Genomic DNA, 15,588 nt, shown 5'->3' with positions numbered 1-15,588 from the left:
TTCTCATCACTAAGTATAATCTCTGCTGGTCTCTTAGATGACTATATCCTAGCTGAATGCCTGCTCTCGTTATTACTTCATCAATCTTCTCTTTTCTATAGCATGCACTATAGCTCAATCTGTAGCTAAGAAGCCGAGCACTTGCGGGCTGCGCAATTCTACTACTTCACGCAATGTTTGGATCACATGCTATGGTAAGATTAACCTAACCCAACTTCTAGGACAAGGAGTCTACTGTATGCCAGAGTCACCAGTACTTTTTTCCTGCCCCCGTCCAATCAGAGAAAAAGGAGTGGCTTGCGACTCTACATGCACAGCGCGCAGTAGGGGTAGAGTGATTGGTGTGTGTGTGTGTCTGTTTGTGGACACAAAATGAGCTGTTTGAGGAAACTAAACATGGACTGATTTAACTGCTAATGAGACAGTGGTTTAGGCTACTTATAATATGAAAGCACCGCGGGTGCTGATGCCTCAGTGGAGGTGCCAAAGCTACATAATCTAATAGCTAGCTTTTATACACACATTGTCATGATGAACATTTTTACTGCATGTGGAAAACTCAAATAGTGGGTAATGATCGACCATGATTGTTGTTAAAAACGATCGAGGCCAAAAGTTTAAGGCTAAAATTAATGGCTGCAAGTCAGCAGAGCCTTGCAGCTCTCTTCTCACTCTTGCAGCTACCAATAGCTAGCGTTCTAGTGCAGAGCTAACTACTAAGTAGAGTAGCAACACTCGGTGAACAAGTTTTGCTACGGACTCTTCTGAAAAGGCTGCAATGGCATTCCAAGTAAGCAAAACTAGGCATAACTCGAGAACGAAGCTTTATTTTGCAAATCCACAAATAGCATGCCAAGAAAACATGACTAGAAGCCTATAGAAACTCTTACTTGCACTTTATTGATCCTTGAGCAGCTGAAATAGTCTACACACACACACACACACACACACACACACACACACACACACACACACACAATTACAAACACACTACCGTATACCTCGCTTGCGCATGCGCACCGAGGCATAAATATAGTTGAAACTTGTATAATAGGCGATCTTTGAAGGCGATAAAAAACACTGTTTTCTAATTGTTGCTTTAGATTCACATGCAATCATTCCTGATTTGTGATAATTCTAAGGTCATTATGGTAAAAAGTTATTGTATCGGTTTTGCTGCTATGCGATGAAGTTCACAACGCACGGGGTGATTGCTCTACATGTATGCATGAGTATCTTGGTGATCCACAGTAATTTGTAGTTGCATGTGAGTCATCATTTGCATATCCCACTATATACTTGCAGCTAATGTTAACAAGCTACTGCTAGCAGTGCTGCAATCCCTGATGGAGAAGTAAGTGGCTAAATTTGCTGCATGTATAATTATATACAATTATACTGATTACATTGAATGCACTACGGGTGCTGATGATGCCTCGGTTAAGGCACCAAAGCTGTGCGACATGAAGCTTATGGTCACATGCCCGTAAGAACCAGGGGGGCTGGGGGCAGACTGTAATATGCCTTCTGCAGATTATTTTATGTACTGGGAAAATTTGCATCCGCGAAAATTTCCCGCTATATATACGGTTATTTCTGAGAGCATAAAAATGAATAATTTCACCTCAAGCCCCCCCCCCCCATGCACCATAAAATATCTTCTTACGGCGTTGAACTAGATCTATATAATTATAGAGGTTGTGCACGGGGCGTGGTTTCAAGCAAAAAATAATAGCAACCATTGCTATCCACCGTCGTGAGTGGCAAAAGATCTTTTTGTGTTAAAGCACATGCACGTTTAATCGACGCGTTAATGCAAAATGAAGAGTTGCTGTGCAGTTAGCTGTTCGCCTAACCGTTATAAAAGCGAAAACTCGGCCTGGGATCGAGGCTACTGTGCAGTAAGCTGTAGGCAATTTTCTAACTTCTAAAGTAGTGACTGCTGCATGCATTGATAATTATTTGACACCATGACTTCATCATAATTTTTCAAACTCCAAAAGAAACACCGACCTCTGGCTTCGTAATTTTTTATAAGTATCGCCTTAAATCGAATAAGTATATGATAAGGGTGCTTGCTAGTTATAATCATACGAGCTCTTTTTTCTTTGAGCCCAGGCTGACTCTGCATGAGTGTGTACCATAATCTGAACAAAACTTCATGGGAGAGTCCCTTGCTTGCATATGTATTGGACTGCATGTGTCAGAGGAGGTACGACAAGCACGGTGCAGCTCAGCAATTAGCCTCTGATTAAACTCAGCAGTATAACACAGGGTTTGGGTGGATAACTAGTATTCACTGCGCCTGTCGTACCTCCTCTGGGACTGTGTACCATGATGTAAGTAAACAAGGGGGGGAGTCCCTTGCTTGCAATAATACTACATCACATGCACATGCAATTTGCGAGTCGCTAAAGGGCAGCACCAAAAAGCGTGGAAACAATTAAGCGAGCGGGGAGAAGACTATGTGTCAATCTGTCATAACGTTGTAGACACTGTATTTATTTATATAGATGATAAATTCACCCATTACAGACTACTAAAAACAAAGTATATCGATACAATTATTACAAAGAAGTACAAACTGTTCTGTATTATGTCGTGGACATCTTTTTCACCTCCACACTGGTAGCTAGCTAGCTGGAAGAGCTAGAGCATAGCTAGGCCACACCAAATTGATCTTATGTTTCACGGAATTTTAATTTCCAAAAACAGACCAGGGTGGCAGGCAAAGAAAAGAAAAAAATTGATGAATATCATTATAAAACCACAAACAGAGTCACAACACACCACAAAAAATCACTTTAGCAAAACATTACAACGTTTTGCTAGATCACATGGCCATTCTGACCTCTGACCTGGACCACTATTTTTTTGGCATTCTGCAAAAATATGACCCGGAAAATCCGTGAAACATAAGATTAATTTGGTGTAGCCATACTATAAATTTATAGTATCTATGGCTAGAGCTAGCTTAGGCCGGCCGGCTGTAGCTAGCTATATAAGAGTCTCACATGAACAAAGCCAACAACGACACTATACTCTATTTTTGGAATCAGAGTAGTTTTGATTCTAGCCAAGAATGTATAATATTAATTGCTATTTCATAATAAAAGCACCGTGGGTACGGTGCTGATGCCTCAGTGGAAGTGTCAAAGCTAAGCTGCACATAGCATAAAGCTGTTTTATGGTATCTCCAGTTGCAGTGTTTGGATTAAGCCTTCTACTGCTCGTTTGCAGCGTCCAGTCGACAGCTCCAGTCATCCCAGACGAGGATTGGGGCTTTGTGGATGTGAGGACATCTGCACACATGTTCTGGTGGCTCTATGGGTGCACGGACAGCACCAAGAACAGGGAACAAGTTCCTCTCGTCTTGTGGTTGCAGGTACGTACGTACTTCTGTTGTAGTCCAGTCCTTTTGTGATACTACAATTAAAATACGTTTACGTACAAAATGCAACCTTCATTACATTGCTATTACCTATATCATAAATTGGGTAATTCCCAATGTCACTACATGTAGCTGCAATAACACGTCTTGTTTGTTCCTTCCTCTAGGGTGGACCAGGAAGCTCATCGACTGGTTTCGGGAACTTCATGGAGATTGGACCGCTGGATATTAACCTCAGACCTAGAAACACCACTTGGACTCAGGTGGCTAATATTCTGTTTATCGATAACCCTGTTGGCACCGGATATAGCTACGTTGATGATGACTCAGCATATACCACTGACGTTGCAGAGATTGCTAAGGATCTCCTCTCACTCTTCAGTGCCTTTCTTAAAACACACTCTGTTTTTCAGGTACCAATTATGTAATGTGAACACTGTTTTTTTCATTAGTGATTTTCTACATATTTATTATGGCATGTGTGAGGATGTAGCTTGAGTGTTTCATATTCTCATGACATGTGGTCACGCAGAAAATGCCATTCTACATATTCTGTGAGTCGTACGGTGGAAAGATGACAGCTGCTTTTGCTGAAGTGCTTCAAGAGGTCAGTTTAACTTTCCTAACGATTCTAGGAGCTTTTATTATTGTTAATGATTATTTGTAGGCCATCAATGCAGGGAATGTCTCAGTAGTCTTCAAAGGTGTGGGTCTTGGGGACAGCTGGATCTCTGCTATTGGTGAGTACCCCAGGCCACTGTTGCTATGCCTTTCCCACTGGTTCATGTGCTCTTTGCTTACCCTCTGCATAGATTACGTCAACATGTGGGGTCCATATCTTTTTGCAACGGTTAGTTCTGGTTTTTCAGTGAATAATATTAGTTCCTGTGTGAGTGTACTGCAATATACCAGTGAGTCGAAGTGTAGCGTTGACCTCATAATCCCCTTCCCACACACACACACACACACACACAGTCGCTAGTGAATGAGGCGGAGCTGGCTCGTATTCAAAACTACTCTAAACAGACCGAGGCTGCGTTCAACAATGGAGACTATGCCAGGTCCACTGAGCTCTGGTCTCAGACTGAGGATGTCATTGAAGCAGTGAGTCGAGTGTAATATTGCTGGGCACTACAAAGTGCAATTTCCTGTTTGGAATATGAGATTACTTACCATCTGAACGGGCTCCTTTTAAGCTCTCATAAAATCATCAAGCCATTGAAATTCAACCAACTTTTACTACAGTACTGTATACCCATCAGGGTGTGTACAGGGGGAAGGTGGCATATCCCCCCTAAAAGTAGTAGTTGTATGACTGAGTGTCTATAGCCAGGGTTTCATACAGAGGGGGGGCCGGCCCTGGGATTTCCCCCCTGGCCAAAATTCCTCCCTGGAAATATGAAAAATTAATGATGTCATACCAAATTGTACAGTGATTCAGATAGATCTACATGTAGCTATAATGATTATTTTACGTGTATCAATTGATAAAAAGCCTCTTACATACATCAGGAGTGCATACATGTATATCCAATCTAGCACACGGTACAGTTCAAAAGGTCAGACAGGAGATTACATACACAAAATGCATGTATACAATTATTATTATGATACCCTTTGAAATTTAAACCTTACAACATAAGCAGAGCATGTACATAGTGAGACCATAGGCTCTGTACACACACTAGAGGTCAATTTGAGTACCTTTTCTGCTTTGCTCAAACATTTTTTTTTTCTGGTGAGTTAAGTGTACAATGCAGTTAAGAACTAGACTGAATAGTTTTAATCACAAAACCTCAAAATTGCACCTTAGACAATCATTCTGCCAAATTTTCTCCGGGGGCTGCCCCCCGGACCCACCCCCAAATTTTCAACGGCGTATGGCTGTCGTCATTTCCCCCCCTTGGCTAAAAATCCTGTATGAAACCCTGATAGCTGGCAATTTTACATACTAACAGGGTATCGAAATAACATTGACCTTTTTTTAGCCAAATTTTCCGGTTACTTTTCTTATTTCCCCAACTTTAAAATCCTGTATGACACCCTGCCCATCCACAATTACCTCCCCCTCCACGCAGTTGACTGATGATGTGGACTTTTATAACATCCTGCGTCATAACGATGACGAAGTGACGTCCCTTCAAAGTGGGCGTGGCCTCCCTCGGATCCTGCAACGGTACAATGCCCAATCACTCAGTCAACTCATGAATGGACCAATCAAACAGAAGCTCCACATTCCGGACCAAGTGGTTTGGGGATGTGAGTTGCTCGATTATTGTACGTTATCGAAGCCTAATTCTATTGGTAGTAACTATCTTTGAGAACCTGCACTTGCAAATTGAATTTGACCAGCCTGATTTTGTAACAATTGATACATTCATAACGTATCTTTTAGGAAGATTGGTTTGTGTTTTGATTAATCTGTGTCAAATTCAAAAGGTAATTGACTTCTGTAGCGCAAGCTGGGAAAGTGTTTGAGAAACAAAGAGTGGACTTCATGAAGGATGTCATCAGCACAGGTCTGTGCTAGTGGGGAGGGGTGTACTTGTATCTGTGTGATACTTATTATGCCCGCTCACCCTCCCTCATACAGTGGACAAGCTACTCTCTATGGGGGTAAATGTGACTGTGTACAATGGCCAGCTGGACCTCATCTGCTGTACTCAAGGTAAGTCCCTGGTTATTGCATGGTCATGATGAGTTGGCAATTAAAGTTGTTTGAAGTCTACTTAGGAATGTGTTTGGTTCCCATATTGGTAAACACAAGAAAAAACCCAGGGACTAGAACACAGGTGCTGATGATGCAAGGAACACTGAAATTAATTGGGATAATTATATCCTGCTATAGTTACATACTCATGCACTCCTGGTTACATATAATTATTACCTTTTTATTACTACAGGCACTGTGGCTTGGATGGACAAACTCAAGTGGACTGGACTGCCTAGTTTTAAGGCTGCTAAGAAAATGCCTGTCTACCCTGACACTGACCACACTAAGAAACACACTGGTGGCTTTTATCAGGCGTACAAAAACCTCGCCTTCTATTGGATACTCAATGCTGGACACATGGTGAGGGTGTGGTGGGGGTGGGAGTGGGATGTGAGGGGTTTGTGTGTGTGTGTGTGTGTGTGTGTGTGTGTGTGTGTGTGTGTGTGTGTGTGTGTGTGTGTGTGTGTGTGTGTGTGTGTGTGTGTGCGTGTGTGTGTGTGTGTGTTTGTGTTGATATTCTATTCCTGTACTGTAACAGCATCACAGTATATAAACATCACAGTAGATCTATTAATTATGTAGAACTTTGCATTTACAGGTACCAGCTGACAACGGAGACACTGCCCTCACCATGCTGCAGAGGGTCATCACTGGCTGACTACACAAACAGTGTATAGATTCATAATAACAAGACTCTAAATAATAACATTACTGTGACTCTAAATCATTCATTTTAATAATGGTTTCTGTGTTTCCATGTATTGTGGGGATTTTGTGGTGATATAATGGTAGATGATTGCGCAATTTGTATCTACAAATATAATGTACATATGTAAGGAGTGAAAGGAAGGGAAATTTAAGTTTCCAAATTGAACATTAACAATGCATGGTAGATATAATTAATATGACGTTACGTGTGAGCGTTGCAGCTCAGCTGGGCATTATAAAAAGGCATCCAGTAAAACAGAGTGAGTAAGCGGCCAGCAAATATTATACAGAAGTACGTATCAGCGTGTGGGTGATCTGTGATGGAAGTCTTTCCTACTGTGCTGTTGTTTTCTCTTACTGTTGTGATCAATGCTCGAGCTCAGCTACAAGGTACGTAGTCAGTACGTACAGTGTATAGAAATGTAGATCTAACACAGTAGAGTACATGTTTACATCATGAATGCTCGCTAGATCATGAATAGAAGAGACTAGACTAGATCTATCAGACGTACAGTACGAGCCTAGCTGGGCGTGGTCCGGCCCCCGTTCTCTGCATCTGACAGATGGCTGGGGGACACATTTATATAGGGTTTGTGCTGAGGAGTGCAGATAACAATATTCATAACTGGATACGGTTTATAATTATATTCATGATGCACTATTGTAGTCTCTCTCCTATAATTATAAGCGTGTCCCCCGGTCATCTGTCAGAACGGAGGCCGGGCCACGCCCAGCTAGTACGAGCCCATTCATGTAGTATTCTCTCTCACTGCAGGTTCGTCTCCATTAGGTACTCAATTTACTGTTCAACAGTCCTCGAATGGTTTGGTGGTATCCGCTCGTCTAATCTCAACCAATATTTCTATACAACGTGACGCAATATTCCCTGAGGCATATCTCCCTAGCACTTGTGGTGATCGATTGTGGCGATGTCGTGTTACCCTAATCAAAGACACTCCAAACAACAGAGAAGTGGCTATAGTCCCCCATTCAGCCGGAATTGCTCTGGCACTATTTGCTGGCATAAACAGTGATAGGCTGACCCTAATAGACCAGTTTGTCCTTGGCCCGCAAGAAGAGGTCAACTGTAGCTTCACCTCCATCGCAAAAAACCCATCAGACAATGGACGTGTGGTATCGTGTGTTCGCTTTACTCCACTTGCTCGTTTTGAAGTAGATTTATGGTTGTTCGAAGTTCACATCAACTTTGAGACTTTGAACCAGTCGTCCCTATCGCTGCTGAACGACAATATTGATACCCCGTATCAATCGTACTCTACTGGCCTATCTCCGATCTTCTTCTCTAGTGTTGATTTAGTTAGTGACAGTCGTGTGATCTGGTTTGACGATGAAGTCTTATTCACTGTTCTACCCGGTAATGGTAATTCATTCTCATCGGCTGAACATTTTTACGCTGACTCCAACAGGAGTGTATGCTTTGGGAACAATGTGACGGACGTGAGGCAATCGAGAGACTTAAATAATCTGCTAGTGTATTGCTCAGAGAACAATCTGATCAACATCAGCGTGAGCGGTCGTGGGGAAATGAAAGTCGGCGTTAAGCGAACTCAAACGAGGTTTCACTGCCCTCAAGGCGTTTATATTGAACAACGAAATAAAACTTTAGCGCTGGTGTCACCCGGATTGTTAGATCATGTGATCCCTCATCCATTGAACTTGTTGGAGAGATACGTCGGTGATTGTGCATTGACTGAAGATGCCGCGTATTTTATTGGTACTTCGAGAGACGGTAGCATTGCACTCACAAACCTTCTGGACAATCAAACAATCATTCTCGCTGACGATGCGCAAATCAATCACCAGCTGATTGATGGTCATGTGTTACTGTTCAGTAATTCAACCGTTTCTGTCGTCCAAGACCTCGCTTGTCACTCACAGCAATTCAGTAGCAACGAAACATTTCTTCTGGCCACATTCGAGTTGAATCCAGATTTTTCTTGTCCTGACCAGCAACCCGTGACTACTCCTGCAGAAACAACAGCTGCCACCTCTCAAGATAAGCCGAACAATGAGACTTCTCCTCCACCGGGTGAAGCAGTTTATACTGATCGACAACAGCTCGCCCTTGGTCTTTCAATTGGACTGAGTGGATTTGTTGTCGTCGTTGTATTGGCTGTCGTCTTCATTGCAGTTTGCCTGTGTTATTGGGTAAAAAAGCGAATGGCCAGAAGTAGGTGAGCAATATAGTGGTACACATGCAGTCACGTCTCTGTTAATTGCATGCACATTGTAAGTCTTACACTGTTATTATTTGTTCTAAGGCCGACACAAGAGGTTGGCGGTGAGGCTCAGGGAGGGAGGGAGGATCACTCTGCTAACAGTCAAGCGGCCTTGCTCAATGGCAACAACACCCCTGAAAACCATGAAAGAGGTACACTAGATATACATTTTATGTTTATTTGAGGTGATATCAAGCTGTGATGGTTAATAATGAATTGACTGGATTATTTTGCCCCACAGCCATTGAATTGGCGGTCTTGCATCATTCACAGTCTACGTCGAGTCAAGAGATGGATTGCCCCACTATTGTCCTGCCAAGGTCAGCATCTCCAGGGTTGTCCTTACAACAAACTCATGTGATCAATGATCCTCATCCTCCTAGCAGGATACCAACCCTTTCACCAGCGGACAGGAGTCCTACACCTGACAATGATGTCGGGATGCCTGTACCTACTGATCCTAACACACTACCTATCAATTGTGAATTCTCCTTGTCTACCAACTAATGATTCTTATTTTTTCGTGTGTGTCATTTTATATTTATATTAACCCTTTTACAGCAAAAATTCATGTATCATGCATGAACCATACATTGAAATGACTATTTCCTTCATCTATGGTCATACACTACTCGAACTCTGCTCTTCCTAATGACTCTTGATAATGTACAGGTCATTTTTCATTCAGAGAGCTAGCACTGTACTGTTGGGTGCATATCCATTATTTTTCAGGGAAAATGTTATGGATTAATCACAATGACTTAATTGCCTTTTCATAGGCAAATCATTGATAACACCCATTAAAATTAAGAATTTCAAGGATAGTACATACCATGAAATGTGAAATACCCATTAAAAATCATGTGCATTTCACAGCCCGATAGACCAGCTGAAAATTTTACACACCCATGAAAAGCAGATGGAAAATCAAACTACGGCATCATTGCTTTTCATGGGAAATTCATGGATACATCTATTAAATTTTAGAATTTCAAAGATTGAGCATTGTGAAATATCCATTAAAATTTAATAATAGTTATAAAGTGAGTCAAAATTTACATATCCATCAAATGAAACTTAAAAAACGTACATGCTATGGCCACGAGCATTTGTCATTTGTATGCCATAACATAACATAATATCTTCCTGTCTCTTTTTCCTCTCCCAGTGCACACGTAGAAGGGTCGTTCTTTTCGTTATCTCTGACAACCAATATTTCGAGCCCTATGTGCATATAAAAAATTTCTATTGATTTGCATTCATGAGGGATAACAGTGAATACAATAGTTTTACCTGTATAAACATAATTATTATGAGCCTGCATGTGTATCATTATTGTAGAGATACACCAACACACACAGAACACTAATAAACAGGTAGGTACGTACGTATTAACTGTTGTCTACTGCTAGCCAGAAGAACTGCCTGGAGAAACTCACCTATAATAAAAAGCCACTCTTGGTCCCTCCTTATTTCAGACTACTTTGACTCAAGTCTCTCTAGTAGAATCCTAGGCTGCAGCTGCAAAGTAGTCTATATATAATTATAGGTATTTTACTCTATCGTTGGATGTGTACAGCTATTATACTGCCTGGAGAAACTCACCACTTGCTATCCTGGTCATGACACCATTCTCTGTTTCATCCTCTTTGAGCCTTTGTTCCCTGATATACGTAGTGGCGTACATGGTATCCTCTGAAGTTTCCCTGCTTTAATTTTTAGACTACTCTCAGTTCTGAAGCTATAGCAACTAGTAACTGCGCATGCGCATAGCTATATGTTTGTTCTTCATATCTTTACCTTACTTAGATTTCGATTTATATCTGTCTACCAGTTTGTACTTACCTTAACTACTCGTTTCGCCATAAAGGCTAAAAAAAAAAAAAAAAAAAAAAAAAAAAAAAAACTGCTGCACTGGGCTTTATATAGAAATTCTGAAAAAAGAAAAGAAAAGCAACCAACAAAGTCTAAGACTTAATGAGAACTCAATGGTCTTCTCTTGCTTTATGGAGGGGTGTCTGCAAGATCCACCAGACATGATCCAAACTTTCTTATGTTAACTTTGCTCAGTGCTCACATGATATTAAATTTAGGCCATAAATTTACCTGCTGCAATCATTATCAGGCCAAAAATTAATAATTTTTATTTTACTGTTAGTTTCATGGATTGAATAAAGTTGTCAAAAACAGCATACCCATCAAATCACCGTGAATACAACGTGAATACGAAAATCATGGTGAACTAATTGTATTTTCATGGGTATGCTTTGATTTCATGATGTTTTACAGTTAAAGCTGTTATCAATGAAAAGTCTATGAAACATTATATAATGAATTTCATTGGTTGCTACTACAATTAATTGCTTTTTCATTTGTGATTCAAAGGATATGAGGCCAGTAATAGTACGTATATATAATTATCTAGTGATCATTTCCATTCTTATAGAGTTCGAGTGCTGAGTCATGAATCAAGTGTGCACCTAGCGCCTAGAGGCTAAGGCTAGTTAGTTAGCTAGCTAGCTATAAGTGCACAAAAGTAGATCTCACAGGATGATTTACTGGTTATCAAGACTGGCTGTACTGTATGTCTTTCTACTTTGTACAGGAGCGTACTGTCAAGGTTTGTTATTAATAACAAGTTTTGTGTAAACTGACACAAGTCATAGATATATACAAGGCTATAAAGCTAGCATGAGATTCCGTATCTATAAATTCATCAGATACAGCGATTGATTGACCATGGCAGCCTTGAATAACATATCTACGTACGTTACGTGAAAAACATGTTCCTGTAAGTACGTGTGTCCTGCAGAGTAATACAGCTAGCTAGAAAGAAGTACGTGTATTTATATTGCTGTTGTAAGTCTGTGCGAGATACAATCTGCCATGTCAGTGTATCCCTTATAGGAATATAGCCCATTATTTTCTTGTAGCACAGTTTGAACTTAGAAACTTAGATCTAGTTATAAATTTAGTGTGTTTACTGTTTAGTAATTGTGGTAACTACCCTCATTGATTACTCATTATAGTGACTCGGCATTTTATGTGTGGGATCACCACACCCGTACATTTGTATTTTCAGTTGGGTTGCTAAGTCGGTTATTTCATTATACCTGTACATGTATAATTTATACATAATACTGAGCTTTACATATTTACAGTTAGTGGTTTATTGCATGCACACAAGACAACCAATCTCTTCTTTGTGGGTTTGTTTCACCGGTTCACCACTAGTCAATTCCACCCCCTTTGTGGTCAAATAAATGGACTCGGTAAACTCAGTAATAAACAAACATGTTTTTCTCCCTGCAGCATCCTCTCAAACCTTTGCTGGTTATCTTTTTAGTGCTTTCCAAAGTGCTGACAATTTAACAATCTCAGCAGCTGCTGTGAGCCCCTCAGGCAATACCACCACCTACACTGATGTCGTGTTCCCAAGTGTACAGCTACCATCTCAGACATGTGGGGATCGAAATGAGCGTTGTGATGTCACTGTTTTTACTATTGATGGAAGTACTAGAGTTGCCGTTTTAGTGGCTGTTGGAAATGGAACTGTTGTTGCTTTATTTGACAGACTGAACAGTGGACTGATATTTATCGACCAGCATTTTTTCTTCTTGCCTGGCATAACTTGTTCACTTACAACGTTCGTTCAAGACGACATATTTTTGTATGGTTTATGCTATGAATTCACGAGCAATGATGGTGTAGTATTGTTGGATGTGTATAGGACGGTGTTGAACTTTGATCAACTGGAACTCTCAAGCTTTGATCTCTATATTGCTCCAAGAAGTAATAATTTTTACATTTCTCGAGGTTTTCTCTCTTCTTGTACTGGGTTCACCAATGTCTACTGGTTTGGAAATGCATTTTTATATGATCTCAGAGTTGACATCAGTGACTCTTCAATCAACAGCCAAGATATTAGTTTGAGTGATCCTGCCATTGAACAATGCTTTGATAATGGAACCCACCAAGTAGTGATATTTGACGACAGCTCTCTATTGGCCTACTGCAATAATAACATAACTGTTGAAGTAGATTTCTGTCAAAGAAGTGAACCTGTAGTGACAAGAACTAGATTCTACTGTTCTGGAAGCAGGGACACATATCTTGAAGTTAGTGATCATTTGATCATAAATTCATCAATGGATTATGCGATTCCCTTCCCTTTGGATTCGTCTGTACCTTATGTGGGTGACTGTGTGGAAATAAGAGGACTACTTTTCTTTGTTGGATCGTCTACTAATGGCTTCACTGTGCTTACCAATGTACTGGGAAACCTTACCACTATTCTAGCCACAGACGCTCAAGTCAACCATCAAGTGATTGATAATCGATTCATACTGTACAGTAACTCCACCTCCTCCGCTCTATTAGACCTGTCTTGCCGTGATCCATCCACCCCAATTCATGTCAGCAATGTTTCGTTTGAGTTATCGGCTTTCTTTCCAAATTCTGAGTTCTCGTGCTTCACTGTTCAACCAACTCAACCACCCACCATTGCTGTTATCGTTCCCATGGTAACTACTGCTGCTGATAGTACCACTGTAGAACCACCAACCAATGCTACAACTATGATCCCAGAATCAACAACCAATGCTACCAGTACCCCAGAACCAACAACCACCCCATTCACGTCTGGACCTGAATATACTAATACCGACAGCCAACCGACAATGACCACCCGCAATGATACTAACACTTCAACGAATAGTTTGCCGCCGACTGGTATCTCCACTGGTCTCACCACTGGAGCGGTGGTTTGGATTGCCGTTGGAAGTTTTGTTTCACTGATATTATTGCTTTTGCTTGTATGTGTCGGTGTTTGCTTGGGATTGATTTTGAAACGCAAAAGGCGCTACTCTTTATCATGGTCTACTCATCAAGAATCTCAAGAAGATGCGAGCTGTGGAAACACGGAAGCTGTTCAAATGCTTCCAATGGACGTGTAAGTAATAAATTATATTGGTAGTAATAAGTACTGTTTATGTATATTTGAGACTGGATTACACGTACATGTATTTACACACATATTTTTCTCCGATACAGTTTACGTAATACGCCCGACATGATAGAAGAGTCTGAAGTTGACGATACACATTCAGAACACACCCCCTTACATCACAAAGAAGAGCTACCTACCCTACCACCTTCTCCACACAGCCAATCTGTAATCTCTTCAGATCATCAAGGATCAATAGCACAATCTCAACTGCCGAAAGTGTTAACTAACCCACCACCCTCACCTGATAGCCCACCCCCTCCGAATGTACCACCACCTGTCTTTGCATCTCGTAGTCCGCCACATACAAGCGTCGATGTTCCAATTTCAGCCTCACCTCCTGATAGCGATACGACCACACAATCAGACTTGGCAAGTCAAGAATCTCAAGAAGATGCAAGCTGTAGAGGCACGGAAGCTGTTCAACCAACAGACAAGTCAACACCATCTGAAGTGCCAGCAATCCCCTCAGAGAAACCTCAGACTCAGTACACAAATGTCAATCTAACATCTCCATCCCCTCCAACAGAGCCAGCTGAACATTTAATGGACGCTGTTGCTGTACAAGACAGAGAAGGGAATAAAGCTACTATTTTGACGTCAGACACACCGCTACCAACTAAAAACTGGAGTAAAGAAGTTCGTAATGTTGAAACTGAAATAAGTGTTCAAGAAATACCTTGTAATGCTGATCCTCATCATCATGCTTCTCGGTCCTCACCCACTATTTCTGAAGAGAGTGATGGAGCGGACACCTTTGTTCCTGTTCAAGCATCCGAAGAAACTCCAAACAATGGACCAGAAATGAATTGCTCAACTGTGACAGGCCATGCAAACCTAATTCCATCCAATAACATTCACTCTGACGAACACGCAGCCACCTTACAAACAAGAGACAGGAAAGTGGATGAATACAAAGCTGAGAAGATGAAGAGTGCCACATCTAACCAACACACACCACCACCACCTCAGACCGAAGAAAGGCCTGAACGTACCACTACTGAGGAACTTAACACCACTGAGGAACGTGCCTCTGTTGATAATTCTGCAGAGCCATCTATTTATTCTCCTGACCCACCAAGTAGCGAACTAAACAGTGACAACGCTATACAGCGTCTCTCTGGTGAAGTGGAATGCCGACCAGAAATGCCCAAACTCGATTGTGTCGTGGAAATCGATCAGCCTAAAGAAGATGAACACGATGATAACAATTATAGTAGATCCAGTGATGAAGATTTATAGGGACTCGTAGCGACACGTAGCTTTTTAATTTTCCAATTTTTTTATTCAGGTAAAAACCATTTAGTCAAACTTTTTTATTCAACCACAAGTCATTCTCCTTGTGCGGCACCCCCCCTCCTTCACCAGTGAAGTGTACACCAAACATTTTATTGGTATACTTAAGTTAGAGATCCCATTACTGATCTTTTACCATTGACTTAGTCTGTCCTTGTTTTTTCAATGTGCATAGCAATTTTGTAAGTGTGTGCAAATTCATTTTTTTTTATCAGCAATATTAATGACCAATACC

The 15,588-nt window shown here is 41.1% G+C and overlaps 3 protein-coding genes and 1 long non-coding RNA gene across 9 annotated transcripts in view; 3 read left to right on the top strand and 1 right to left on the bottom strand.

The window, feature by feature from the left end:
- LOC135351173 (retinoid-inducible serine carboxypeptidase-like) overlaps positions 1-6,900 on the top strand; it is a 30,219-nt gene extending 23,319 nt beyond the window's left edge. For all 4 annotated transcript variants that reach the window (XM_064550116.1, XM_064550115.1, XM_064550119.1 and 1 more), the window contains 12 exons: positions 1,306-1,354; positions 3,241-3,385; positions 3,559-3,804; positions 3,924-3,998; positions 4,059-4,131; positions 4,204-4,241; positions 4,367-4,495; positions 5,470-5,650; positions 5,848-5,910; positions 5,985-6,059; positions 6,295-6,464; positions 6,703-6,900. In XM_064550116.1, the coding sequence (XP_064406186.1) occupies positions 1,306-1,354; positions 3,241-3,385; positions 3,559-3,804; positions 3,924-3,998; positions 4,059-4,131; positions 4,204-4,241; positions 4,367-4,495; positions 5,470-5,650; positions 5,848-5,910; positions 5,985-6,059; positions 6,295-6,464; positions 6,703-6,762 (1,304 nt within the window). In that variant the 3' untranslated portion in view covers positions 6,763-6,900. The remainder of the gene's footprint in view (positions 1-1,305; positions 1,355-3,240; positions 3,386-3,558; positions 3,805-3,923; positions 3,999-4,058; positions 4,132-4,203; positions 4,242-4,366; positions 4,496-5,469; positions 5,651-5,847; positions 5,911-5,984; positions 6,060-6,294; positions 6,465-6,702) is intronic.
- A 48-nt stretch (positions 6,901-6,948) lies between these two features.
- Positions 6,949-10,280, top strand: LOC135351172 (uncharacterized). 3 transcript variants are annotated; one of them, XM_064550113.1, is made up of 5 exons: positions 6,949-7,202; positions 7,588-9,003; positions 9,095-9,204; positions 9,294-9,372; positions 9,439-10,280. In XM_064550113.1, exons 1-5 carry the CDS (start codon positions 7,133-7,135, stop codon positions 9,600-9,602), a joined length of 1,839 nt encoding a protein of 612 aa, XP_064406183.1. In that variant the 5' UTR covers positions 6,949-7,132; the 3' UTR covers positions 9,603-10,280. The 3 variants fall into 3 exon arrangements, with proteins under 3 accessions (XP_064406183.1, XP_064406184.1, XP_064406182.1); XM_064550114.1 differs by having other exon boundaries at positions 7,588-9,007; XM_064550112.1 differs by having other exon boundaries at positions 7,588-9,007; positions 9,294-10,280.
- LOC135351177 (uncharacterized) lies at positions 10,143-10,903 on the bottom strand. The gene is made up of 3 exons (XR_010399409.1): positions 10,658-10,903; positions 10,492-10,573; positions 10,143-10,276 (listed from the first exon to the last, which is right to left on the bottom strand). It is a non-coding gene; the product is annotated as an uncharacterized LOC135351177 (long non-coding RNA).
- A 61-nt stretch (positions 10,904-10,964) lies between these two features.
- LOC135351165 (uncharacterized) lies at positions 10,965-15,584 on the top strand. The gene is made up of 3 exons (XM_064550106.1): positions 10,965-11,672; positions 12,365-14,003; positions 14,105-15,584. Exons 1-3 carry the CDS (start codon positions 11,603-11,605, stop codon positions 15,297-15,299), a joined length of 2,904 nt encoding a protein of 967 aa, XP_064406176.1. The 5' UTR covers positions 10,965-11,602; the 3' UTR covers positions 15,300-15,584.
- Positions 15,585-15,588: the final 4 nt, after the last annotated feature.

This window comes from Halichondria panicea, chromosome 17, assembly GCF_963675165.1.
Source record: "Halichondria panicea chromosome 17, odHalPani1.1, whole genome shotgun sequence".
Lineage (NCBI taxonomy): Eukaryota > Metazoa > Porifera > Demospongiae > Suberitida > Halichondriidae > Halichondria > Halichondria panicea.
This window is presented reverse-complemented; position numbering and strand designations above follow the sequence as displayed.